Source organism: Phacochoerus africanus, chromosome 4 (assembly GCF_016906955.1).
Source record: "Phacochoerus africanus isolate WHEZ1 chromosome 4, ROS_Pafr_v1, whole genome shotgun sequence".
NCBI classification, from domain to species: domain Eukaryota; kingdom Metazoa; phylum Chordata; class Mammalia; order Artiodactyla; family Suidae; genus Phacochoerus; species Phacochoerus africanus.
Window position 1 is genome coordinate 132157317 of NC_062547.1, and position 27298 is coordinate 132184614.

General features: G+C 38.9%; 1 protein-coding gene across 1 annotated transcript in view; it reads left to right on the forward strand.

The window, feature by feature from the left end:
- The window catches only part of ADAMTS19 (ADAM metallopeptidase with thrombospondin type 1 motif 19), a 264349-nt gene that overhangs the window by 39022 nt on the left and 198029 nt on the right, over positions 1 to 27298 (forward strand). Inside the window, exons 3-4 of the mRNA XM_047778552.1 lie at positions 17891 to 18056; positions 25340 to 25512. Coding sequence (XP_047634508.1) covers positions 17891 to 18056; positions 25340 to 25512 — 339 coding nt within the window. The remainder of the gene's footprint in view (positions 1 to 17890; positions 18057 to 25339; positions 25513 to 27298) is intronic.

Below are 27298 nucleotides of genomic sequence, written 5' to 3' on the forward strand. Positions count from 1 at the left end.
ACCAACCAGCTTATTTTTTTTTAAATCAATCCACTCTGAGGTCATTTAGGTTGTTTTCTGATTTTTTTTCATGGTGGAAAATAATCTGCACTCATCTTCTTGTACTTGCCCTTTCCCTTATGCATGTGTGCCTGTGTTTTCTTTTTGCTGAAACTGCTGAGAGTTGAGTATGCACACTTTCATTTAAGAGATGGTACAGAGTTGTTCTTCAAACTGTTACACCAATTATTCTACCACCAACACTGTTTCAGAGTACTTGTCGCCCTAGCAACCTCTCCAACCTTTATATTCTCCAGTTTTTCATTTTATTTCTATGTGATGACTGTAAAATAGCATTCTATTATTATTTCCATTTTAATTTCCTTGGTTATTGAACAAGTTGATCATCTTAGGTCATCAGCTGCTAGGATTTTTTTCTATTAAGCATTTCCTGTCATGTAATTTGGGAAGTCTTCTACCTAGTTACCTTTCTATCTCAGAATTGTCAGTAACCCTTTGTTAGGTGTATTGCAAGTATTTTCTTCTCGTCTTCCAATTTGTTTATATTTTGTTTTAAAATGTTTCTACTTTTTCAATGGGATCAAATTGGCTGGTATTGTCCGATATGATTGTTGCATTTTGGTGCTTCTTTAAAAAGTCCTCTCCTTCTCCAGAGACATAATCAAATCACTCAACTCTTCTCCTCTTTTAATAGTTTAGTAATGTTGAGTTTCAATAAAAGTTGTAGAATGATGCAAAAATTATGTTTCTATTTATGTTAAAAGTAACTCACAATACTGTGCATTTTCTTATGGGTGCCTGTAAATATATATGTAAAGATATACAAAGATCTAGAAGGCATCAGATCAAGTGGATAATAGTGAATTTTTTTGGAGATAAGTAACCAGGTCTAGGGTTGAGGATGGTGCTCAAAGAGATCTTTAAACTTACTTATAAATTTGAAAACCACTCTTGCATGGCTACATCCATAGCACATGGAAGTTCCTGGGCCAGGGATCCAGTCTGAGCCACAACTGTGATCTATGTCTCAATGCCATATGCTTTAACCCATGGCGCTGGGCCAGGGATAGAACCCATGCCTCCAGAATGTCCCCAGCTGCCACAGATGGATTCCTAATTCACTGTGCCACAGCAGGAACTCCCTTGAAAACCATATTGTTGGAGACCTTGCATATTTTCTTGTATAATTAAAGGTCACTGTGTGTGTGTGTGTGTGTGTGTGTGTGTGTATGAAATATTTGAATATATATATTTAAGAACAGTGTAACCACATAAGATTTTTTTAAAAAAGAGAGACATGTTCGTATTTCTGCTACTTGTAACTACTGTTATAATTTTGGTAGATTGTTCTTATTACCCGTTTGTTTCCCTGTGATTATATTGAGTTGTTGTAAAATTTCAAATTAATGTGGACACACAACTTTTATCACCTTTAAAGAATCTTAGCATACCTCATGCATTTTACAGTATTTCCACACAGACTTCAGTACAGTTAAAGGGGATGTAACATATGTTTTCCCTGAACATTATCATAATTTAGCTAATTATTTTCTTAATGGCTTCTTTTTCTTTCCGTTCACATATTTGAAAAGTGAATATTGTCCTACTTTGCGATACTTCTCTAAGATCGTCCCCACTCCAAAGTTATAATCATATCTCTTCCGTATAGTTTTCTTTACTACTTTCATGTGGTTGATTTTAATACACAAAGCAAGAAAGTCTTCTTTTGAATGTATCCAAAGAATAAATGATTAGAACTGCAATTATTGAGTCCAAAAGTGTAAGGAACGTGGTTCTACAAGGATTTCCTACAGGGGCGTTCGAGGCCCCCAGCAAGTTCTGAGGGGAACAGTTGACTATTTTAGCCAACTACGAAGTACACTTTTGTGTTTATGTTTTTTGTTTTTTTTTTGGTCTTTTGTCTTTTCAGAGCTGCACTGGCAGCATATGGAGGTTCCCAGGCTAGGGGTCTAATTGGAGCTACAGCTGCCAGCCTGCACCACAGCCACAGCAACACCAGATCCAAGCTGTGTCTGCCACCTACACCACAGCTCATGGCAATGCCGGATCCTTAACCCACTGAGCAAAGTCATGGATCGAACCTGAAACCTCATGGTCGGATTCGTTTCTACTGCACCACGATGGGAACTCCTTATTTTTTTATTTTTTTGCTTTTTTAAAAAATTGCTGTTTGAAACAGTGAAATTGTGCCTGATTGTTGGAATTTACATTCTTTTAATTCCTAGCCAGGAATGACCACTCTTCCATGACCGTTTTTCTACTTGTTTTCTTCATGAATTATACATATATATGCTTATATGGCTGTTAGAGTCTTAGCGTTTGTCCATTACCAAATTGATGTAATTGTATTTATTCAAATATGTTTTTTCAATTCATTTTGCATTTTTAGTTGAACTTCTGTTGAAGATCACCTTTCAGGAGTTGCCTCATGGCTTGGTGGGTTAAAGGTTGGCATTGCCACTTCTAGTTACAGCTGTGGCATTGGACTGATCCCTGGCCTGGGAAGTTCTGCATGCCATGGATGTGGCTAAAAAAAAAAAAAAAAAAGATCTCCTTTCAGAGTTTTGAATAACTTTTTCTTTTATGTAAGGTGCTTCATAGTTATCTTTTAAAAGTAACTATTTAATCTTTTGGGATGAGAATATTTACATAGATTTCTAAAACTTAAATGAAGGTATCTTAAGAACAGGAATATCAACTGGGAAAGAGCTTCCTAAAGAAGTATCATGATTCTGTCTTTGACTCTGCCTATTCAGTAATTTTAGTTTCTTAGGTAACAACATTAATATGATTCTAATTCAATTTGGAAATGCTAAAAATCTATAAATAGTTGCTAGTTTGTTGGATTGTTGAGTTAAAATCCTAAAATATTTTTAATATCTTGGCTGCATATAACAATATAAAACTTATAATAATAAAAAGTTGTATGGTTGGTTTAAATAAAACTTTAGATGGAATAAAATGGCATAATGTTTATATTTGATTATAACCAAGATAGGTGACACAGGTGAAAATTACCCATGTATTTTCTATTTCACAAGGATTACACCCCAGTTATTTTTCTGTTTATGGTGGAGTGCTCTCAAATATTTTATTTTTCTTTCAAACCACAGAGATTCCATTTATTGGTATTAAAATTGCAAAATCCATATGTATGTGTGATAAGTTTTGAGACTGGATGTTTTCCCCATTAATGCTGAATTTATATTACATTTAGCATTAGTGAAATAAGGAATTGAATGGTAGTTGCATCTAAATTTTTATTCAAATTGTAAACAAGTAAGTGTATATTTCAGAATAGCTAAGAGCAAAGGGATGAGGATATGGAGCTGACAAGTGTTCACTTAGGGCTACTGATTTTCAGTCTTTAAATTGCTTCACCATCCGTAGCACTGGGGAAGAGCTAATGGACCTTCTCCTTCTTAATAGATGTTTTTATCATGTGCCCTCCAGGACCCCACAATTCTGACAACTCCATCTCAGACTGCTTCCTAGAGTATTCCTATTCTCTGCACCTTCTGTACATTGGTGTTCCCTAGGGCTCAACCATGGGCCTTCTTGTCTTCTCTGTCCACACTTCTTTGTTGATCTTATCCATTCTTATGGTTGAAATGCCAACTATATGTCAGTGACTCTCCAGAGTAAGTCACTCTAGTTCAGTCTACTCTGTTGAGCTCCAGGATTGTATGTCCAGCTACCTACTTGACATTTGAGCATGAGATCTAATAGGTAAATCAAACCGCACATGTTCTAAACTGTTGATTCTCTCTCCACCCTCCCCTCACCATCATGTTCTCCCCACATTATTCTTTACCTTAGTGATGGTCACCTATAGTTCTGTCTAGCAAAGTACCTGCAGTGGTCCTGAGTTCCTCTCTTTATTTCAAACTGCACATTCAAACATTATACTTTGTTTGCCCTGCCTTCAAAATTTATCCTGAAGCTGATCAATTCCATTGCCATCAGGGTCACCTTAGCTCGAGCCACCAGTCCCTTCTCAGCTGAATTGTTGCAGTAGTCATTTCCCTTCTGTAGTCTACAGCCTCAGTACAATCACTGGAGTGAACTCTTTTAAATAGGTCCAAGTATGTTCATTGCCGTACTGCTAATAGTGAGACGTATAATGAAAAGGTAAAAGAGTGCACGTGCTGTGCATATCTGAAATATGCCAGATGTATTTCTTGGACATGGCTTAATGCCATCAAAATAGGAATCGGAGAGATTCTTTGAATTATCCAAGGGTCCTAAGTGGGGGGAAAAAGTCCCACATTTTGCAGATGGGGTTGCAAATAGGAAAGAAGACTTAAACTCTACAGTAAGGGAACTTCTTACTTATGACAAAAGATACTTAAGCTTGTCTGCTTTAAAATGACTGTCTTGTAGGAGTTCCCGTAGTGGCTCAGCAGAAACGAATCCGACTGGTAACCATGAGGTCGTGGGTTCGATCCTTGGCCTTGCTCAGTGGGTTAATGATCTGGCGTTACTGTGAGCTGTGGTGTAGGTCGCAGACATGGCTCAGATCTGGCATTGCTGTGGCTGTGATGTAGGCTGGCGGCTACAGCTCTGATTCGACCCCTAGCCTGGGAACCTCTGTATGTCGCGGATGAGGCCCTAAAAAAGCAAAAAATTAAAAAAAAAAAAAAAGTCTTGTACCCTGCTGTGTTCCCAGCTTCTAACACATGAGCTAACACAGAGTGTGCACTCAGTAAATATTGTTGAACATCTGAATTATTGTATTTATTTGACCTTTAATGGAATCTGGAAAATCAGTTGCAGCACATTTTCCATGTCTCGGAGTACCACCGCTATGGTCCTTGAGTAGTTTGCTCCACTAATCTTGTTTCCATGGTGAAATGAATTCGTATCTACTCTCTAGGGGTGTGTAGGAGGTTGGCAACCTCTCTGTGAATTGTGAGGTCACCAGTAAGACCTGGCAGTGATGAGTACTTCCCCAAATCGCAGCTGTGTAGCTTTCTCAGTGGTCTCGTTCAGTTCCACTTCAAGCACATAACTGGGCTGGAATTGCATGAGATAAGTGCCACGAGTGCTCATCTCCATGGTGAGTGGCTCCGAACGATCTAAGCCAGCGGCTAAATAACCCTTTAACAACTAGGTGCACGACCAAAGGTGCACCAGCTCAGGAAGTGCTAGGGTGGGCGGCGAGTTGGAAGCCACCTTTAAAAAACAAACAAACAAACAAACAAAAAAACAAAAAAATCCCAACAACCTAGGTCAAGGGAAGATAGCTAATAAATATAAATTTTCCGCATGCCTCAACAAAAAGGAACACATAAAAGTGTCTTATTTGCAGCAAAAGAGTCATGTTGTTAGGACTTTTGAGAACCCTGCTTGATGCAGGCAGGAGAGTGTTGGGCTCAGGTTTTGCCATTGAAGCGAACAGCTACTTGAACACACAGGTTGTTGAACACATACAACCGTGCACCTGCACAAGACAATCTTGTAGTCCATCATCTTGTGTAGGACTACTAATATTTCACCCGAGTTGTAGCGTTAGGGCAAGAGCTTCTTCAGAGTGAGCTGAATAAGGACTTATTCCTATCTTTTCTTTCCTTTTTTTTTTTTTTCTTTTGTCCATTTAGGGCCACACCTGCGGCATATGGAGGTTCCCAGGCCAGGGGTCGAATCAGAGCTGTTGCTGCCAGCCTGCGCCGGAGCCACAGCAACCCCAGATCCGAGCTGCGTCTGCCACCTACATCCCAGCTCACGGCAATGCCGGATCCTTAACCCACTGAGTAAGGCCAGGGATCAAACCCGCAACCTCACGGCTCCTAGTCGGATTCGTTTCTGCTGCACCATGACGGGAACTCCTCTATCTTTTCTTTAAAGCCACTTCCAGACAGAGTAAATCGTGATTTTAAAAAGTCAAGTCTAGGAGTTCCCATCATGGTGAAGTGGAAATGAATCCGACTAGGAACCATGAGGTTACGGATTCGATCCCTAGAATCACTCAGTGGGTTAAGGATTCATTGTTGCTGTGAGCTGTAGTGTAGGTTGCAGACACAGCTTAGATCTGGTGCTGTGCCTGTAGCTTAGGCTGGAAGCTGTAGCTCCGATTCGACCCCTAGCCTGGGAGCCTCTATGTGCTGCGGGCGAGGCCCTAAAAAGACCAAAAGACAAAAAAAAATCAAGTCTACAAACTCCTACTTTGCCTTTATCCTCTCTGGCCCTTCTTCCTTGGTCTCCTTTGCTGACTGTGACTCTGCTTCTCCATGTCAGGGTTCTCTCTTGCTGTTCTTTCTCTATATTCTCTTTCTGTCTAACATCAGTCATCACTGTGATCTGAAAACTTATCTTTATGTTGGCAGCTCCGAGATGCATGGCTCTCATTTAAAATTCTCCGCTAAGTTCCATACCCCAACTGTCTACTTGATTTCTCTACTTGGATGTTTCCTAGATAGAGCGACCGTAATACAGCCCCTTCAGAAACTTTGATTCTCTGCCACTAAAATCTGTTTCATCCTCAGTATCTGACATCTTAATACCACTGACAGACATCTCTCTCCTCTTCTTGAGTGCTTAATACGGAAACTCTGGAGCATCTTTAATTCTCAGTGTTATTGTCCCTCCACATCCCAGCATCTAAACATTGACAAACTTGGGTGGTTGCCCTTGGCTTTGCAGGAGAATCCACAATTAATCTCAACTGTATTTACTTTTCTCGTTTGTTCAGCCACCATATGTTGCTCCATTATGATCTTGCACTTGAACTGTTATAACTAACTTCAAAGTGGTCTCCCTGATTATAGAGTGACAACACCCTATAATCTGCTTTCCGAAAAAGAACAAGAATGACTCTCTTCAAAATGTATATCAGATTATGCCATATGCTGTCAGTTGCTTTCAATTACACTTCGCATAAAATCAAAATGTCTTATCGTGGTCTTCAGAGCTCCACATGTCTCCTGCCTGCCAACTCCTCTGTTCTGTTTCGGCTGCTGTAATTATTTGTCTGTGACTCCTGCCACAGCTTCAGTGTTGACGTCAGTTCTTGAACTCTGTCCTGGTTTATCTATAGGTCTTTCTAACTAATAGACTTTACACTCCTGCCACCATTATTTATTGCTTTGATTACTGCAGTAGCCTCCCAACCCCTCTATTGAATGAAAATATAATCTAAGTCATTTTTCATTTTAAAAATATGCTTTACTATAACATAAGCATATGAAATACAAACGTACTATTATAAATAATAATTTCAAATTGGTACAGTTTTATAAGCTCATAGTCAATATATTGAGTTCCTTCCATCTCTCTTCCAGGGTCATAGCCTTGGTAGATGGCATCTTGAACCTAAAACACCTGTATTCTATTTCATATGGCTACCTCCTTCTTTGGGTCTTGCCTCAAATGCCATCTTCTCACATGGGTCTTATTGGGCCAACCTCTCCAGCATCTCAGCCTCTAGTCTGTTTCTTTCATAGCCTTGTTTGTTTCTTTAATGATACTTTTCACAGTTTATAGTATCTTCAGTATATATATATATATATATATATATATATATATATATACACACACATATACATATATATATATACCACACACACATATATATGTCTGAATATTTTATTTTTTGCTATCTTTCTCCCTAATATATAAAGTCCATGCAGATGGGGAATAAATCTGTTTTCATCTTTGAGTCCTCAGTGCCTTGTTTGCTGCCATATTGTAGGTATTCAGCAGGTGCATTTGTAATGAACATTAATAAGCATCGGGAAAATACAGCAGAACATTTTGGCTAGACCGATTGATAAACTTAGAAGTAGATTCAAAACTGAATTTGCTCTCTCTTTTTCAACTTGTTTATTTAAAGAATCCATAGACATCCCAATGGATCAATGAGAAAAATCATTAGGACCAACAAGGATTATAGAAAAGTAGATGGATATAGGAAATAGGAAAATCAGTAGCTTATCTTGATAAGAGCACACATTTTATTATAAAATGAGAAAATAGATAACAGTTGTACAGCCAAAAATCAATTATTTTGGATAACTAAATATGAGGATGGAGCATTCAGTTTCTGTTTTACCCCTTCTTACTCCTTTTCACCTCTTCAGCAGCTTCTGTCTGTTACCATATTTGTGATGTTTACGATGGAGTTAAAAAGGAACATTTTGAAATTGTTTTTAAATCCATGTCTTGGGCAGACCTTGGGAAAAAGTTTAGAAGGCAGCAGTGTTTCAAGAAAATGGGAGAGAAAGCATATATTTTCACTTGTAGGAGTGAACTTTATACCTGTGTAATTATTGTGTGGATCAAGTAAGACTCTGTTGAAAGAACGTAGCAGAGAAGGCCATCAAGAGGCGTCCCATAGAAAATCTACATCTAGTGTCTAAGAAAAGACATGCGGTCTAAAACCAAAGCTGGATTTTAGCAGGGTTTATTTCTGAATGGGAATCCAGTCAGTGTCACTGCTCTGATTAATGCCCAGGGTTCCTTTCTAATTATCCTTCCCCGTGTCTCTGCTCCAGCGGCATCAGCTTTACTTTTTCTTAAACACTTTAGGCTTGTTCTCATCTCAGTGTCAGTTCCTCTCTCTGCCTACAGTGTTTGTCCCCTATACCCTGGACTCCCACACTTTAGGGCTCTGCGCAGACATCACCTCACCTGAAAGGTCATCCCCCCATCATTCTCTACCCCGTTGTAGTGCTTGGTACCCGAGTTCATAGTATATACATGTTCCATTGAGTAAACAAGGCTCGAGAAATAGCCTCCATTAAACAAGTCGTTTGCTTTTTGTGTGTTTTTGCTTTTTTTTTTTTTGGTCTTCCTTCTAGTGTTTATTTTGGGGTTGCAAGAAGTCCCCTGGTAAATTTAGTCACAAAAAACCCTTGTTTGGCAATTAAAATATTTGTCCTATGATCATTAGGCCACCCAAATTCACATAAATTTAAAATCTCTCTGAAATGCATGCTCTGCATGTTCTGGCTTCCTGAGAGCCCCTCACACGCACTGAGGAGTGGGGGCAGGGAGTCAGGGTCCTCATTCTCTCACCACCTAGAACTTCCATTGCTTCTGCTCCACGCCCTGGGGTTCCTCTGCATCCCCCGGGACTGAAACCCCAGGGGAAGCGAGGAGGGGAGCATGCTTAGGTGGTGTTGCTGGGGCTTCACGACAGGACTTAAAGTGGACACCGTCTCTCACGGGCCACTTTTAGGGGTTCTTGGGAGGCGTTCCTTTTTGGAGATGCCCTTGGGTCCCTGAGGTCTTACACTGATTTGTCCTTTGAGGAGAATGAATTCCTCTTCTCTGAATGGTCACTTTGAGCTCCTGCCTTGTTCCTCAGGCAGCTGGTGGGATACTTCCCAGCTCTATTTTAACCTTGGTGTTTATTGTGAAATAGAACGTAGACATACATCAGGGTATAAACCATCGCTGTAAAGCCTATTAACCAATGGATGGAGCAATTGCATGTGAAACTTTGACCCGGTTGAACAAACAACACACTTGTTGCCCCTCCCAGGGTGTAAGTCTTCGTCAAACTTGTTCACTGCTTCACCCTGAGCTCTGGCTGTGGAGAGTTGGTTTTCACGAGCGTTTTGGTGGATTGGTGGATTGGTGGATTTGGTGGATTGGTGGATTAGACTAGCAGTAAGATTATGATATATTTGAAGACAAATGATTATTTAGCAATTAAAAACCATCTTGTCAAGATTTATTTAGTCCTATGAAGAAACAATATAATTATTAAGCTTTTCTTTTTTTTTTTCCTTTTTTTTGTCTTTTTGCCATTTCCAGGGCTGCTCCTGTGGCAAATGGAGGTTCCCAGGCTAGGGGTCTAATTGGAGCTGCAGCCTCCAGCCTACACCTCAGCCACAGCAATGTGGGATCTTTGCCACGTCTGCGACCCACACCACATCTCACAGCAATGCTGGATCCTTAACCCGCTGAGCAAGGCCAGGGATCGAACCCGCAACCTTGCGGTTCCTAGTCGGATTTGTTAACCAGTGAGCCATGATGGGAACTCCAAGCTTTTCTTAAAAGGGAAAAGAAAGTGGATTATAAAACTTTAGCCTGTGTGCACATGTGTGTAGTCACACATGTGCCCACACTTAGTATGTAGGCACTTATGTGTATATGACATGTATAGAGTAATAGATTAGAAAGAAATATATACATATGTAATTCTATATGATGGGATTTGGGGCGACTCTTTTTTGGAACTATGTTTTAACAATGTTCTGTTATTTAAAAGTTCTGGGTTTCTGATCAGAAGACATTTTAAGAAAAACATAGCAAAGAGACCCGAAAGGAAGAAGGAAAGAAAAATGAAAACCCTGAACCCTTCTCCCAGATCTGCCATGGGAGAGTGATTGGGTTTCCACCACCAAAGGAAGCCTGGAGATGAAACCCTCAGTGCTCTCAGACAGCCAGTGTGCCTTTGGCAGCTCACAGGCGGATCACATAAAACAGTCAGCGCGAGATAAAGTTCAGAGCCTAATGCAGTGTTTTTGTCCTTCGCTTTGTGAGGGATGGGGCCTGGCCTTGCTCGTGATTATCAGGTTTTGGACATCTCCCATCTGTGAGGTGTTGTGCTTGACGTCAAGTCCTCCGTGCAGAATTTTTTGAAGATGAGAGCTATTTGGAACAGCAGTCGTGTGGCAGGCCCAGCCTTTTCAGATAGCCTCACAGAGGCAGCCTGTGCTCCAAGCCAGGCGGTCTTTGGTTTGAATTCTTCCTCACCCCATACTGATTGGTGTCCTCAGGACACAGTAAATCTCTCTGAAACTTTTTTTTCAACTGTAAAATGGGGCGCCATTAGTCTAGGTATCCCATGCTGGCTCTTGGAGCAAATGAAATAACGTATGCACAGTGTTGGGTATACAGGTGTCCGGTGTTCTTACAGGGTTGTTTTCTTATGAACATTGAAAAATAAGTTTGAAAAGGGAAGAGTCCAGGAAAAAATAGAAGAGTCCATTTTTTTTTTCAGCCGGGGTCCCTGGAAAAGAGTCCTACATAGAGGTACAAACTTAGACAGTGCTGGTTCGGGGGAAAGGATGACGGCTCTAAAGTGAGGCAATGAGGGGTAAGAGACGGAGAGCGGACCTTGGATGGAAGCAGCGGGCTGGGAGCAGAATTTGGGCCTCATTCCCTTCAGGGGCTTCTCAATCCCTTGGGAGGGATCAGTGCAGAGAACAATTGCTGACTGAAGACCTGCCTTAGAGTGAGGAGCATGACCTATTTAAGGAAACAGAAACAGTTGCTAGAGGAGAAGAGAAATAGAGCCATGTGGTGTTTTTGGAGGAGAAAAGTGGGCAAGGGTCAAACGCCCAAGAGAGGAGCATCAAGGGAAGGAAACGGTGGGTGGCCTCAGAGCAGCTTCCAGAGTTCAGTGGGGGCACCTGGAATGCTGGTGGAAATGGAAGGAGGCAGGAGAGAGCAGGCAGATTTAGAGTGATACATTAAAACCAAATACCAGTTTGGAAATTGGGAGGTTTAGCTTCTTCCTGACATTCCCCTGAACTCTCTGTGTGATTTTAGGCAAGTCATACAAGATTTCTAGGACTTGGTTTTCTTGATTTTAAAAGTCCAGATGGCCGGATGATTCTAAGTTTCCCTCTACCATGGTAGTTTCATGATTCTTTTTGAAGCCCTTTGGCAGGGAAAGTAAATGGAATGATTTAACAGCATGGTCACATGAAAACTTTTCCTAAAGATGAAACTTGGACACACCAGGAAAGCAACGTTGGAAATGTCAGAGGGAAGAAATCAAATTGGAATTTTCCCTCAGTTGGAATCACAGGTAGAGTGAATAGATGTTGCCCAGAGCAGCGAATGGACACCTTGCCTTTTATCTCAAAAGGGAAGAATACATTGAGTTAAAAGCAGCATTCCTTGGGAGTTTCCTGGTGGTCTAGTGGCTAGGATTTAGTGCTTTCATTGCTGTGGCCTGGGTTCAGTCCTTAGTCTGGAAACTGTGATCCCACATCAAATCACTATATGCTGTGGCCAAAAAAGAAAAAAAAAAAAAAAGGCAGCATTCACAATGTGTCTAAAGTACCGTCATGGAAAAGGTGCAGAAGTGGATAGGGGAGGCTGTGGTTACTTTGGAGGGAGGACAGAGTCGGCTTGACTTGGAAGGAATGATCACTGTCCATTCCAACAGTGACTTTCTGGAAAGAGGAAACAGCATGTGCAGTGTACCAGGACGTGACCATGCTATGGTTATAAGTGAAGTTTAAGTGGTAAAAAGAAAGCTGGAGAGGTAGGCAAGGGTGTATCATGACCTTAACGTATCTTCTTTAAGGATTGGAGTTGATCCTTGCTGGTATAAAGGGGAAACCTTGAAAAGATAGAGTCAGCAAGGCTATTTTGCTGTGATAATAAATATGGTGTCAAAAGTGTGTTTTCCTGCAGATTCATGTGTGTGTGTAGAAGACAGAGAAAAGACATGAAAAACCACTGACATTATGGTAGTATTGAAAATGACCTTTTATTTGAATAAAGCTTGAAGTCAGTGTAATTTCTGTCAATCACTTCATTAGGCTGACATTTCAAACTATATACTTTATTTAATAAAGTGTACACATATACTATAACATTGTCATACAAGAGAATGCTTACAAAAATACAAACGTTATATAGACTTTCAGATTGTGTATCAGACATTTGTGTAACATAATTTTACAAGCAATATACTGATGCCACATCCTCACATCCTTTCAGAAACTCCTCTTTAAAAAAAAAAAAAAAAACTTTTTAGGGCCGCCCTCATAGCATATGGAAGCTCCCAGGCTAGGGGTTGAATTGGAGCTACAGCTGCTGGCCTACGCCACAGCCACAGCCACAGCAATGCCAGATTTGAGCTGTGTCTGCGAACTACACCACAGCTCCTGGCAACGCTAGATCCTTAACCTACTGAGCGAGGCCAGGGATAGAACTCGCAACCTCATGGTTCCTAGTCGGATTCGTTAACCACTGCGCCACGACGGGAACCCCCATACAACAACTTCTCTTAATGTTTGTAAGTTAAACACTTGTGCTTCTTCCAGTATCTCAAGGATTCTCTATTATGCTTTATAGGTGGACAATTGACTAATTATCCTCAGACCTTCAGGGTGATGACGTTGCCTTTGCTGTCAAGGACTTTGCCATTTTTCTGATGTTTTCAGAAATTGATCCATCTTAGGTTTTGCCTACATTTTCCCCTTTCTCTTCTCAAGCAAGGCATCTTCTTAAGCCATTTCCTAGATTTCACAAGTCCTTCTCCTGATGCCTCCTCTCATAAGGAGCACTGTCCCCCTCGTTTTATCCAAATTCTGCTATCCTTTGAGAGTCTTACAGCCTGGTAATAGAAAGATCTACCACACACTTGATGGTATTTACTTCATGTGTTAGGCTATATGTTTGTAACCAATAGGATCTTATTAAAGACTCTCACCATAGGTGGTTTGAGTCTCAGATATCTACCTTCAGCTAGTTCCCTGAAAGATTACCTAGAAAAATGAGGTTCTGGAAAATAAAGAGTACATTAGGGTATATCCTCTATACTTTATTGAATGGAAGAATAAAAAGAAAACTTGAGGTAATTATTAGTAGTGCTTCAGCTCTTTACGTGAATAAAAGTGATAAAATGGCAGTAAAGGGAGTTCCCTTCATGGCTCAGTGGTTAACGAATCCGACTAGGAACCATGAGGTTGCAGGTTCGATCCCTACCCTTGCTCAGTGGGTTAAGGGTCCAGTGTTGCCGTGAGCTGTGGTGTAGGTTGCAGATGCATCTCGGAACCTTTGTTGCTGTGGCTGTGGCGTAGGCCGGTGGCTACAGGTCCGATTAGACCCCTAGCTTGGGAACCTCCATATGCTGTGGAAGTGGCCCTAGAAAAGGCAAAAAAAAAAAAAAAAGAAAAAAAGAAAGAAATGGCAGTGAAGTTGTTAAGCTTGTAGGAATGGCAACAAGATTGGAGAGCACCATGTTACTTTCTCATTTTTTGGCGTTTTTTTCATTGATGCTTACACTAGGACTTTAAAAGATCTAATAGTTAATTTGAATTTGAGATAATTAAACATTTATATTTGGTGCATCATAGCAATGATATGTAAAAATTCATGCACACTGGCCGAATCAAATTTCATGCTGTGGTTAGGAGCTAGTGGCAATGTCAATACACCTGTGTGGAGACTCCAGTGTTTGTTGTTTAAAAAGCACAGAGGCATCTAAATAGAAAGTGAAGCATCAGGAGTTCCTGTCGTGGCTCAGCAGAAAAGAATCCAACTAGTACCCATGAGGACACAGGTTGGATCTCTGGCCTCTCTCAGTGGGTTAATGATCTGGTGTTGGTGTGAGCTGTGGTTGTAGGTTGCAGATGCAGCTCAGAGCTGGCGTTGCTGTGGCTGTGGTGTAGGTGGTGGTTACAGCTCTGATTAGACTGCTAGCCTGGGAACTTCCACATGCCGCAGTTGTAGCCCTAAAAAGCAAAAAAAAAAAAAAAAAAAAAGAAAAGAAAAAGAAAAAAAAATCAGAACCATCAAGAACTTTTTTCCTATAAGCAGTGGTATTTGCACAATATGGAAATGTGTGCTAAATTGCCAAGTCAAAGAATAACATTCAGTGACAACCTAGTAGATGCCACCATATGAAAAAATGCACATGGTGACAGAAACAAGATAGGGAAAACTTTTAAATTACTTTTGTTTCCAAATGTTTGGGTGAAATGTCTCGAAAGTGTTCAGACATTTTGCAAAATCTAAAAAGGGCAAAGAGTGGAGAAATTGCTTATGGAGTTTGCATTTATTTTAGAGAATGTACTGTGCTATGTTCATTCACCACTAATTAGTTTTCTTTCCTTTTGAAATTGAAAGGACAGTGTTTGTACAGAAGTGAGTGCTGCCTGGTTGTGGACTGTCAAGCATAGGAGCCCTTGTAAAGAGAAGTGAATATGGATTTGAGTTCAACAACATGGCTTGTAAATTCACAGCACAGAGGAAACAATCCATTTTGTTGGAATAAGTGAGCGCTTTGTAGGGACCCAGAAAAACCTCAAAATATCCTGCAATTCTGCCTGAAAGATACCAACTCAAGCTAATGCCCTGCCTGTGCTACACGATATTGTCCTGGTCTCAGGTAGAAAAACTTTCCCTGAAGGGAGCCTGAACCCTGATGCTAAATTATGCCCTGGAGTGAACCGAGTCTGGAGCACGGTGGTCACACAGTAAATATGTATTGAATGAATGAGTCATCATCTATAATTATTTCAACATTTCTTTCCTTTTTAAAACTGGCCTTCCTGTTTTTAAAAATGTGTATAGATACTATCCTAACACAACAGAGGTCTGTGTCACGAAGAAGTTTCCAAGTCAGAACTAAAACACCCACATTTATCTCAGACAGCATTTAATATGCAAAAATGGAGATACAGAGATGGATAAATTTTAATTCTTGGGGTTCTCTGAGCTTATAATTCCACTTTCAAATGTTTGGCTGCTATTATTTATTATGTTATCCTTGTTAATAAAATAAAAATTATGATGAGCATTTATCAAGTGGTTTACTCACTATCAGATTCTGTGATAGGAGCATTTCGCAAGCTTAAAAGAAACAACGCTTTTAGAAAATCTTCCAAACAACCTTGTGTACGTGTTGTGTAAAGGTGCCACAACTTTCTCACAGTTACTTGCTAGTAATGGTTTATGAACCCAAATAATCTTAAATCCAGATAATCTGTTCTTGAGTCATTAAATTTTATATGATAGTATGCAATTAAATTTTATAGGGCTTATTGTTACAAATCTTACCATGCTTATAACCTGTTCAAAGAACATATCAGATTGCAGATTTTTGGTTCAGGGAAACTGGGCATCATAACAAATAATATTTTAATCATCAGTCACATTTGGTTTTATCAGAGGCCCTGAATACTACTGAACCTCAGAAACAAACTCATATATAACACAAGAGAAACATATTATTATAGTTTCACAGTCTGGACCAATGACAAATAATACTCACTTAGCCTCAATTCTCCTTTACTCCATCCGTGAAATAATGATACATCTTTAGTGATTAATTTAAAAATATCCAAACATTTGATATTCTCTTTTATTCCCATCAAATCAGGCTCTAGCTAAAAATTTGGGGATTCATGTAATTACTTTAAAATTTAAGCTGCTTTCATATTTCAGAGAATGAAAACATATATGGAAAATAAAATAACTCATTGGAAATCATATTAGAATTACACAAAAACAGCTTGATATTTTAAAAGCATCATTAGAATAAATCTTTTTTTTTGCATCATCCCCACTGACCAATGGTGTGTTTTTGTGTGTGTGGGGGTGAAAAAGAAAGGGAGAGAGAAAGAGAGAAAAGGAGTGGAAAGGAACAAACGGAGGTGGTGGATGTGCTATTTTAGTACTTGAGAATTTTATTAGTGAAGTAAAAACTTCAATAAAATGAAATTGATGAGGATTTTTAGATTTATCCTTAATACCAATTCTGTATAGAATAAAATGTTTGCAATCACCTGGTCTTCCCATATAGAAGATGCAGTACACTTTAGTAATTCAAACAAAACAAAACGAAAAACCTCTTCTAGGAGTTCCCATGACGGCTCAACGGTAACAAACCTGACTAGTATCTATGAGGATGCAGGTTCAATCCCTGGCCTTGCTAAGTGGGTTAAGGATCTTGTGCTGTAGGTCACAGACACAGCTCGGATCTGTGTTGCTGTGGCTGTGGCTTAGGCTGGCAGCTGAAGCTCCAATTTGACCCCTAGTGTGGGAACTTTCATATGCTAAAGGTTCGGCCCTGAAAAGCAAAAAAAAGCACCTCCTCTGTACTTGTAGGGAAAAGATATTTTTTTAGTGTAGATTTAAAAAAAATACTCAGTTTGAGAGAGTTACTGTATCTGAAGAAATAATTATATTGCTATGCTAATTATTTGTGAATCTTACTGAACGCTACTTAATTTTCATTTTGTTAATGCAAAATAGTATTTTTAAATTTTGATATTAGCATATTGGGTGTGACTACTGCAGGCTCTAGAGGATTAGTTCTTCAAAAATCATTACCAAAGAGTTAACAGTAAAAATAATCAAGTTATATATATTATAGTAGGGGAAAATAATGAAAATTTAAAAGATCAAGTCATATATCCTTCCATAAAAAATATTTTCCTAGTTATAATGCAAATGCATATTCCACAAAAAGGAAGGGACGAAATGACTAGACTTAGCTTCAAGATAAGAAAAGAATACCTACTACTTATAAGTTCTTTTCTGTTGGTCATAACCATATTTCACAGTTTTTAACCATCTTTCTATAACTGGCTAACTTAAAAAATGCAGCCTTGTCTGCAATTCAGCGTGTTTGTGTAAGTGATACTTCGTTTTTCTCCCTGTGACTTATTGTTCAAAGGTTTTAAAAAATGTTTTGCAGAGGACTTAAGAATATTTTCTATAATAACTTTATGCTATGTATCCTACATTTACTGTGATATGTTACACGAATTACTTTATTAAATAACGACTGTCAAGACGTTGGACGGTGTGGTGCGTGCAATTAAAAACTCTTGCTCTTCTGTACGTGCTGTTCATGTGAGGGACCCCATGGGTCTCCCAAAGTGAGTCTTTAACATGCCAGAATTTTTACTGTGCATCTGTTGCTGGCATCTAGCCTCCCACCCACACAGGCTAAGACTAACTAAATGAAGTTTATGCTAGGGCAATAAAGTACATAAAGATGAAGTAATAAAATGGGACGAGAGCTCCCTTAGTAGTGGGATTGTTAAAATAGCTTCACTAGAAAAATGTATGCAATATATGAAAGCAGAGTGTGCGTGAGTGGGAGAACCTAGGAAGTAACTTATTTGAATGGTATTTCATACATATCTTTCTGTGTTATATATTCCAGATGGGATTTATACAGCTCAATGAGGACTTCATATTTATTGAACCACTCAATGATACAATGGCCATAACGGGTCACCCACACCGTGTATATAGGCAGAAAAGGTCCATGGAGGAAAAAGTCACAGAGAAGTCAGCTTCTCACAGTCATTACTGTGGTATCATTTCAGGTAATGCCTTTTGAAAGGATTTAACTACATATGCAATGTGAGATGAATCCTTTAAAACATTCTCCCTTCCTCCCTTCTCGTCTTTCTTTCTGTCCTTCTGTCCACCAGCTTTATCTTTTTGAATGTGGAATCTCTCTTGGTTAATGACAGTTACAGTTTTTTTTTAGACTTCTCTTTCAGTTTTCTGTGAAGTAGTGCATTTTAATATCAAAAAACAGAAACTCAAGGGAGTTCCCGCCATGGCACAGCAGAAAACGAATCTGACTAGGAATCATGAGGTTGCGGGTTCGATCCCTGGCCCTACTCAGTGGGTTAACGATCCGGTGTTGCCCTGAGCTGTGGTGTAGGTCACAGAGGCAGCTCGGATCTGGTATTGCTGTGGCTCTGGCATAGGCTGGTGGCAACAGCTCCTATTGATTAGACCCCTAGCCTGGGAACCTCCACATGCTGTGAGTGAAGCCCTAAAAAGACCAAAAAAAAAAAACAACCCAAAAAATATATATAGAAACTCAAAAGGACTTCAGATGTTAATATATTACATGCTCGCTAACTCTCTTGAATTGTGAAGTGTTCCTTAGGGGATTCTGTTCACCTCACTGGAATAGAAATGACATAGAGAATTCCAAATCCCCTGAAACTGAATCCTGTGAGCTCATGGTCTTATTTCAGTCCACCTCTATGAGAACATCCTAGGTATCTCTTTACTTTAACTGGAAGTATCTTCTGCTTCTTTCTGTTTCTTTTTTAAAAAATTTGACTCAAGTAAAAATCATCTCGAAGGTTAAAATTAACAGAGGAGTAGGAAGAAGACTCAAGATTTACTTCTTTGAGTTTTATTCTCAGTACCACAATACCTTAAATCTGCAAGTTGCAGAGGCTCATAAACATTCCAGACCATCAAATCCTAGTCTCTGTTTCTCTGCCAATTTTTCACAGAAATAAAATGGAGTGACTGTTTGTACACTTCCTTACTTCCTCTGGCAGAGATCTGTGGCATTAGCATGAACAGTAAGGAAAATGAATGATTTCTGTTACATAAGTAGGACCTGAAAGTCATAGCCAGCATTCAGCGGTTTCCCAGACATTTCAGTGAATATTCACTGATATGAGAAATATTTCCATTTAGAATCCGAGGAAATATGAATTTATTGAATTTTTTGGTGTTAAGACTTAAAATTTGACTTGGAGATTTAAAATTACGTGTCACTGTAGTCAGTGCCAAGGTAGCAATTCTAAAATCGGTTATGGTATTCAAGTCTGGTTTAGGTATATAAATTGTGATAATAAGTAACATTTGCAGGGGCCCTAGCATGTTCATGTCAATTGTCTAGGATGCTCAGATTGAGAAAGAATTTCAGTATGTTTCTGTTTAGAGATATGTATCTCAGAGTAACCTGTGATTTCTGTTTGCTTTTGTGAAAGCTCATGACATCTGTCTGTATGGAAATCATCTTCAAAAGTAGTTAAGTGAATCTGTCTCGATGTCACATTACTCCACGTACATGATCATGTCAATTTAAATCAGTCACATCTTTCTCTATTGTAAGAACTGTAGACACAAAGGAGGTAAAATACAGCTAAACAAAAGTCATAGTACAAACAAGCAAAATTAAAGTTTTTATATCATGAAACGATCACAGCAACAAGTTGGATTTAGTCTGTTTAAGGAGATTGCCTGTGTGAGTATACTGAAAATCTACTGTTCAACTTTCGAATCATAGTAAGTTCCAGCTGTTCTGATTACTCAGGCACACGGACGACGGCAGTCAGGGTTTGTGTGCCATTATGCACAGAGGAAAGGGCTGCAGAAAATCCTTAATTTTGATAGGTTGGTAAAGCATAAATACACAGTTCATGTTTGGCAGATATTGTTCATAAAGTTTCTAATTTTTTTGAAGGCGTGACTGTTATATGCTAATTGACCTGTGTGCATTAAGCACTTGCATGCAAGGAGCGCTCAGCTACCTTTAATTGAGTGCTTTATTGAACTTGGCTATTTTTGTTGCTTTGGAAGGCTATAGAAGTTTAAAAAACATTTTAAAATTAGCAATCCATGAAATGAAATACTCAGTTGTTATACTGGTATCTCTAAAGTTTGTTCCTTCTTATCATAAGCTAGTATATTAACATGTTAGATTCAGATTTGGGTGATGTTGCAGTATTTGCCTTTGCACAGTGGCTAAGTTTACTTGTATTCAATGTGGTCTTTGCCTTATTTCAATGTACTAAGTGTATTATGTTTATAGGCATTGATTACGTAAATATTTTTTTCTAAAAAGGCACCGTCATAGTTGAGGATGCCTTTGTTGTGTTCCTTTGGTAAAAGATAATATAGAGGCAACAAAGGCGTATGATGCTGAGAGTCAGAGGCCCTGGGTCTCATTCTAGATATGCTTCTTCACTTCCCTTGAATGTTTAAACCTTCTTTATTTGCAATATAAACAAGACCGTCATCTTACAAGGATGTAGAGCTGAATGACACAGCTCTTATTCTCAAGAGGTGACCGATGTATTATTTTAGACTAGTGAGTAATTGTAATATGGTCTGATAAGAGCTATGACACACTAAATATGCAAGACTCTAAGCTTCTGATATTGAGATGTTGAGCTGCAAGGATCAAGTAAAACTTAACCAGACCATAGGGAGGAAGGGGAACAGAGTGTGCAGATTAAGAAAATGGGCTTTAGGGTCAGACTGCCTGTGTTCACATCCTCATGCTTCCCCTTCCTACTTGTGTCACTTTGGCAAACTTCTTTGATCTCTCCAAAGCTCCATTTACAATATACGAAATGAGTAGAGTGGTACTCCAATCTCAGGGCTGTTATCAAAATTATACTGTATGAAAATGAAAAACATGTGGGCATTTAGTGAGTGTGGTTAAACGGGGCAAGAGCATTTCAGGCAGAAGGAGCAATACATACAAAAGTATAAAGGCAGGAGAAAGCATCCACTAGGGGAGCTGAAGCCAGTGTCTGCAGTGTGGACACGCAATCCAAGCTTGGAAAAGTAGTCACGGATGAGATCATGAGGGGACTTGGGTACCCTGGTAGTAAGGACTTTATCTGGAAGGCAGAATGTGGTCTTTGAAGATTGTAAGCAGGCAAGTGACAGTATCATGCAATATATATTCCCTAACATTTTGTATAAACTTGTGAGTATGTGTAGAACTCTGTGTGAACAAGAATGGGATTCATATTGCAGAAGCCCAGTCTATTGGGCAAGATACAGAGATCACCTCCATTCTTAAAGATAACTTAGGCCGACCACTCCTGAAATCGTTTCCAGGTTCCCTCCATCCCTGTTGTGGAGACTATTGTCAGTATGTGGAGTCTTATGGGGAGCACATGTTGAGCCCTGGTGAAGACACATTTAACCACTGCTTCATTAATGGGAAGTGTGTAGTATGAACCCTACATACTCTCTTTGTTTTTACAACATGCATATGGGTAGAAAATGGTCTCAAGATTGAGGAGATGAAGAATGAGCTCAGCATGGTTGATGTCGACAATAAAGACATCAAAGGAAGCAGTTTAATAAAAAAATGACTTCAGTATGCATGACCCTCACACACAGTGGCTAACTTATATGATGGAATCATACGACCATGAAATTGAGATTCTTAAGAAACCTGGAATGTTCCAAAGAGTCTATTTACGTATAATATGCAGATAAGGATATAGCACACTGACAGTTTGGGGCCAACACAGCTATGATTAGCTGGGACAATAAAGGTAACAGATTTTTCCTCTTTCCCTTACATGGTGTATTTAATCACTCTGTTTGTTGTTGTTGGTTTTTTGTTTGTTTGTTTGTTTGTTTTTTGGCTGCACCCACAGCATGGGGATGTTCCTAGGCCAGAGATGGAATCCACGCCATAGCAGCAACCTGAGCCCAGCACTAATGACACTGGATCCTTCACCCTCTGAGCCACCAGGAAACCCAATTTATTACTCTTGGAAAAGCCCCACGTGTTATAACTACCTCGTATTAACTCTCTTTTTCTTCTGTCTCTGTTTCCTCCGTGGGCATGTCTTCTTCCAGATGTACATCTCCTAAATGTAAGCATTTCCCAGGACTTCCTCCTCTTCTTTCTACTCCTCATGCCATTTGCTTTTCAGGGGTTTAGAATCCAAATCCATGGGTTCAGCTTCACTTACACATTGTTAAGTTCCAAACCCTAGTGCCATTTCAGCCTCTCCTGGCCTGTCAGGTGTTTACCTGACATCTACCCAGATTTCTCTCGGGCACCTGCGACTTGATATATCTACAGCTGGACCCATTATGTTGCCTCCCAAAATCTTCTGCTGATACTCCCTCCTATCTACCGGATCACAGTTATCCCACTCATAAAACAAACAACAACAGCAATGACAAAGAGTAGTTCTAACTGCTTCCTTTTTCTTCAAGTCTGGTTAATTTTATTGAGGATGATGTCTCCTTTCTAATAGTTTCCTCTCATCTCATCCTTTCGATTCCTACCACTGCATGATTTTTACATAGAGGGTCAATGATAAATCCATCTAGGAGAGCTGACAGATCTGTCCACCTGTTTGTCTCTCAATCTTCCTCCCCAATGATGTTTATTAGGTGTTGACCCTGACAAGAGATTTTCATATACTTGTGGGAATGCCCCCTACTACATATTGTAAGTGTATATGTTAATATACTAATATATAGCCATAAATAGGGTTGAAATTACAGTTAGAAAAATTATAAAATTCATTCCTGTTATAGATCTCAAGATAATAATAAAACCAATTTCTTAGGTTGTACTTCATCAAGATCTTTGGTATTAACTGCTGATATTAAATATGGAATCATAAAGTTTACCTTTAACTAAAGTGATTCTTTTGGGGATGGCTACGGTTGTTTTTGTCCTTTTGCATTTTCTTACTTTATGATAGAATGCTTATTTTCATTAAATAAGGAGTTTTTTTATTTTCATAATATGTTAGTTAACTTAGTTAACTGACTCTACTTGATATTTGGATAAAACTTCACTTGCTAAATACATTTTTAGCCAGTGTCTCTGTGAGAAAGACGAAAATCTGGGATTTATGGAGATATCTGAGACAATGAAGTTTCCAGCAATGATGGTGGGATCTCGTTCAGGTTAGAGGTCAGAGCTAATTCATTTGGGGCTAGAAGTTGGTAAGAAAAGGGACTCAGTAGTTCAAGAATTCAAGAGATAAACGAATCCTGGCATCATGGAATTCCATTAGAGGACAAGTAAGGTGGAATAGGTAGTTATTAAAATAGAATTGAGTTGAATTGACAAGCCAAAGTCAAAGTACCTGGAACAAGGCTCAAGAAAAGGAATTTATCAGAAACCAATTTAATAGACTAGAACTATGAGAATACATACCTTCAGATTCAACCCAAAGTTAGAGACGTCCACAAAAACATGACTAATTGGACACATGTTTATATCCGTGGGATTCTGCTAAGCACATTTTTATTACTGGAGATTCCAGTAAAATTATAGTTAAAAATAGTTAAAGATATCAGCCAACAAGTACAAGTTTAGGACAGTAGTGATAGCAATTTGTGACATCAACAAAATTTTGGTAAATGGCAAGGAGAGGAATAGCAGATAACTGATTTAACAATGCATTGTGGAGATGGTTGCACAACTGTAGAAATTTGTTAAAAGTAATTGAACTATACACTTAGATGTGACACATGTTATGGCCTGTAATTAACCTCAATAAAGCTGTTAAAATCCTAAATGCATTACTAATACCCTACATGCATATGGAAAGTTGCACAAATTATGTGCCCAACTGCTGCATTTTCCCCAAATGAACATAACCATGTAGTTACCACTCAGATCAGAATATAGAAAATGTCAACACCATAGATGTGCCTCTCGTGCCTGCCCCTCCACACTCATTTCTCTTACTCTATGATGGTCGCTCTTCTTTTAACATCTTGTCTTCCCAGTTTTTCATGTTTCATCCACCACCTACTCTTTTTTAACTGGCTTGTTTTGCTCAGCAGTGTGTTTGTAAGGCTCATCCATTTTTCACTTATTGAGGTAGTTGGTTCATTTTCAATGCCGTATTGCGTTCCATCTTATGAACGGGCCAAAGATTCTTTATCCATTATACTGCTGATGGCCAGTTGAACTTTTAAGAGTAGTGCTGCTATGATTAATTTTTACATGTGATTCACATGCATTTTTGATGAGTTACTTTGTTGATCATTGAGTGTGCAGTTGTTCTACTTGAGTGGATACCATCAACCAATTTTCCAAAGTGTTTATTCTAATTTAAGCTCCCAGCTTCTATGCGTATAGGCCTTCCAGTTGTCCTCACGTTCTTGCCAGCACCTATGTAATCTCTCTATTTTAGCCTTTCTGGGGGTTTTAATTAATTGAACTTGTTTCAGTTTAATTTGCATTTCCCTGAAGACTAATGAGATTGAGCCCCTTTTTCATATGCTAATTAGCCATTTTGATCTCCTTTTTGTGAGAAATGGTTGTTCAGACTGACTGCCAATTTCTCACTTGGGGATTTGATTTAGAGTATCTATTTATTATGAAAAAATATTGTAAATGTCTGCTCCCACTTGACTGCCTTCCTGTCCTCTTGATTGTGGCATATTTTCATAAACAGAAATGTTACATTTTTATGCAGTTAAATTTATAAATATGTTTATTTGTAGTTCCTGCTTTTATTTGGCTTTGTTTGAGCAATCTACTGCCCTGAGGTCATAACTTCTCTATGATCCTGATCGAAGGCTGAACCAATTCTTTTGTAACCCATGCATAGTTTGAGTAATTAGGGGCACCTGCCTGACGTTAGGATGTATGGGACGGTCGCTCTGGGCATTTCTTGAAAGCAGACCTTTACCTTGTTGCCGGTTTCACAAAGAAAATCATGATGTATTGTATTCATGGAGTTATTTTAGTTGTATGAATCTCTGTGCTAAAAATTTTGCTAACGTGACCTTTTAACAATCCATCTACAACTCTAGAAAGCGGGCAATACCATTATTCATTTTAAAGGTGAGGAAGCCAAGGCTGGCTGAGTGATATTATGTTCCCAAGTGGCAGAGTTAACACATGGTTGAGGGCTAGCCTGTCCGATTCCAAGTCATACTCCAAAGCCAAATGCTTATTTAGATTCCTTTTGTGCAGGGAATTTATTTGGTTTTGCTTCTCATCATATCATCAGCACATGTTAGTGTAAACTTTGCTTTCAATTATTGAAGAAATGGAAATTTTTTATTTGCCCTGCCAAGGTGGAGGCACATTTGAAAATTCATTTCTCTGTTGCAGATAAAGGAAGACCTAGATCTAAAAAAATAACTGAAAGTGGAAGAAGGAAACGATATTCATACAAATTACCTCAAGAATACAACATAGAGACTGTAGTGGTTGCAGACCCAGCAATGGTTTCCTATCATGGAGCAGATGCAGCCAGGAGATTCATTCTAACCATCTTAAATATGGTAGGCAAACTTTAAAGTGCGCTTGGAATTTTTTCAAGAAAACTCTAAGGAAGAAATGTGTGAGTATAATGAAGTTCTTTAAAAATTAACTCATTATTATTCCTTTCTTTTATTGACACCAGTAAAAAAATATTTTAGGTATGCAAAATAGAAACATCTCAAGTTATCAAAATAATAATGCACATCTTCTAGTAAAAATAAATCCGTATTGTTAGATAATTTGGTGTGGCAAAACAGTTTCTGTTATTCTTTCATCTCTTTTTTTTCCTGTGTCTTTCTTTCCTTCTTGTTGTTAAAAGGCTGTTTATTGAAATAGCAGAAATGTTATGTTTGTTAAAATGCATGGCTCCCCCCAAAGTACTATTATAGATTATGAGATGGAAAAAAAATAGAGGTTGGTAATCCACTGAGCTCTTATATAGGTATGTAAATTTGCATGTCGGAATACTAGTTGATGAGTAAAACCCAGTTCCTAACAGCTATTAGCTGAATCACATGTAGCTAAGATTGTTTGATAGCTTCTGCACTGTAGAAGGAGAATTTATACCTCGGATTTTATGGGTGCTTATGGCCATAGGAATCCTTTGAATTAACTGCGTGCTCTATTGGGTTAACCTTGTTTAGGCCATAATTAGAAGGTTGTGATAAAGAGTGGTTCTTAGCAGACAATTAAAAAAATGAAAGCCAAAGGCAAGTGTCCATTTATGATTCTAGTTGCCGTATAAGGCAGAATAAGAACTACTAATTCAAGGATAACTATATCATGTTTTAGAAAATTACTTTTTTTCTTTGTCTTTTGTCCTTTTAGGGCCACACCTGTGGCATATGGAGGTTCCCAGGCCAGGGGTCTAATCGAGCTACAGCTGCTGACCTACGCCAGAGCCACAGCAATGCCAGATCTGAGCTGAGTCTGTGACCTATACCACAGCTTATGGCAATGCCGGATCCTTAACCCACTGAGCAAGGCCAGGGATCAAACCCGCAACCTCATGGTTCCTAGTCGGATTCATTTCCGCTGCGCCATGATGGGAACTCCTAAAATTACTATATTTTTAGCTATTATTTTGACTTGTGTTTTTCATTGGACAGATTTTCTCATGCTTCAGTCATTGCTCTCTGGGTTCAGCTACCTTCTGACCACTCCCCCCGCGTATTGTGTAGGGTAGACTAACCTAGTCTAGCTATTTCAGTCTCTTCTAAGTAGTACTCTCTCTGAAAGCGTGGGTTTGGTGTGCCAGTTTTATATTTTCTATTATAATTTAAATAAACACTAAATTTTTACCAAAAAAATCATCAAGGTACCATTTGAAAAATTTGCGTTGCTTTCCAGCATTACTCCACATACCTTGTTTTGGAAAAACCAGTTAAAGTGATGCTCTGAAACCATGAAGCAACAATGGCCTTGTCTTCATGGGCAGCATTGAAAGGAGGAGCTTTGAAAACCCAGCTCCTATTTGGCAGTCAGTCTGGGGAGAGAAAAAACTCCAAGGAGTAAATTGGGAGGTGGCATAAAGCAGACAACGTTTTCTGGACCCTTTTTCAGAAGAAAGGAGGGCACTGGCCCTTTGTGGTCTTAAGAAAACTTCTGGGATTTAGTTACTAAAATTCTTCTCTTCAGTATCATGAAAAGCCTCCTCTGCATCACATTGAAATGCCTAGACTATCAAGACTGCACTAAGTAATCAGAATGCTAGGTCTAAATTTCTTGGTATCTAAAAATGAATTGGTTATTATTGCTTATTAAGCTAATTTAGAAATAACTTAAATGTTTTAAACATATATAAAA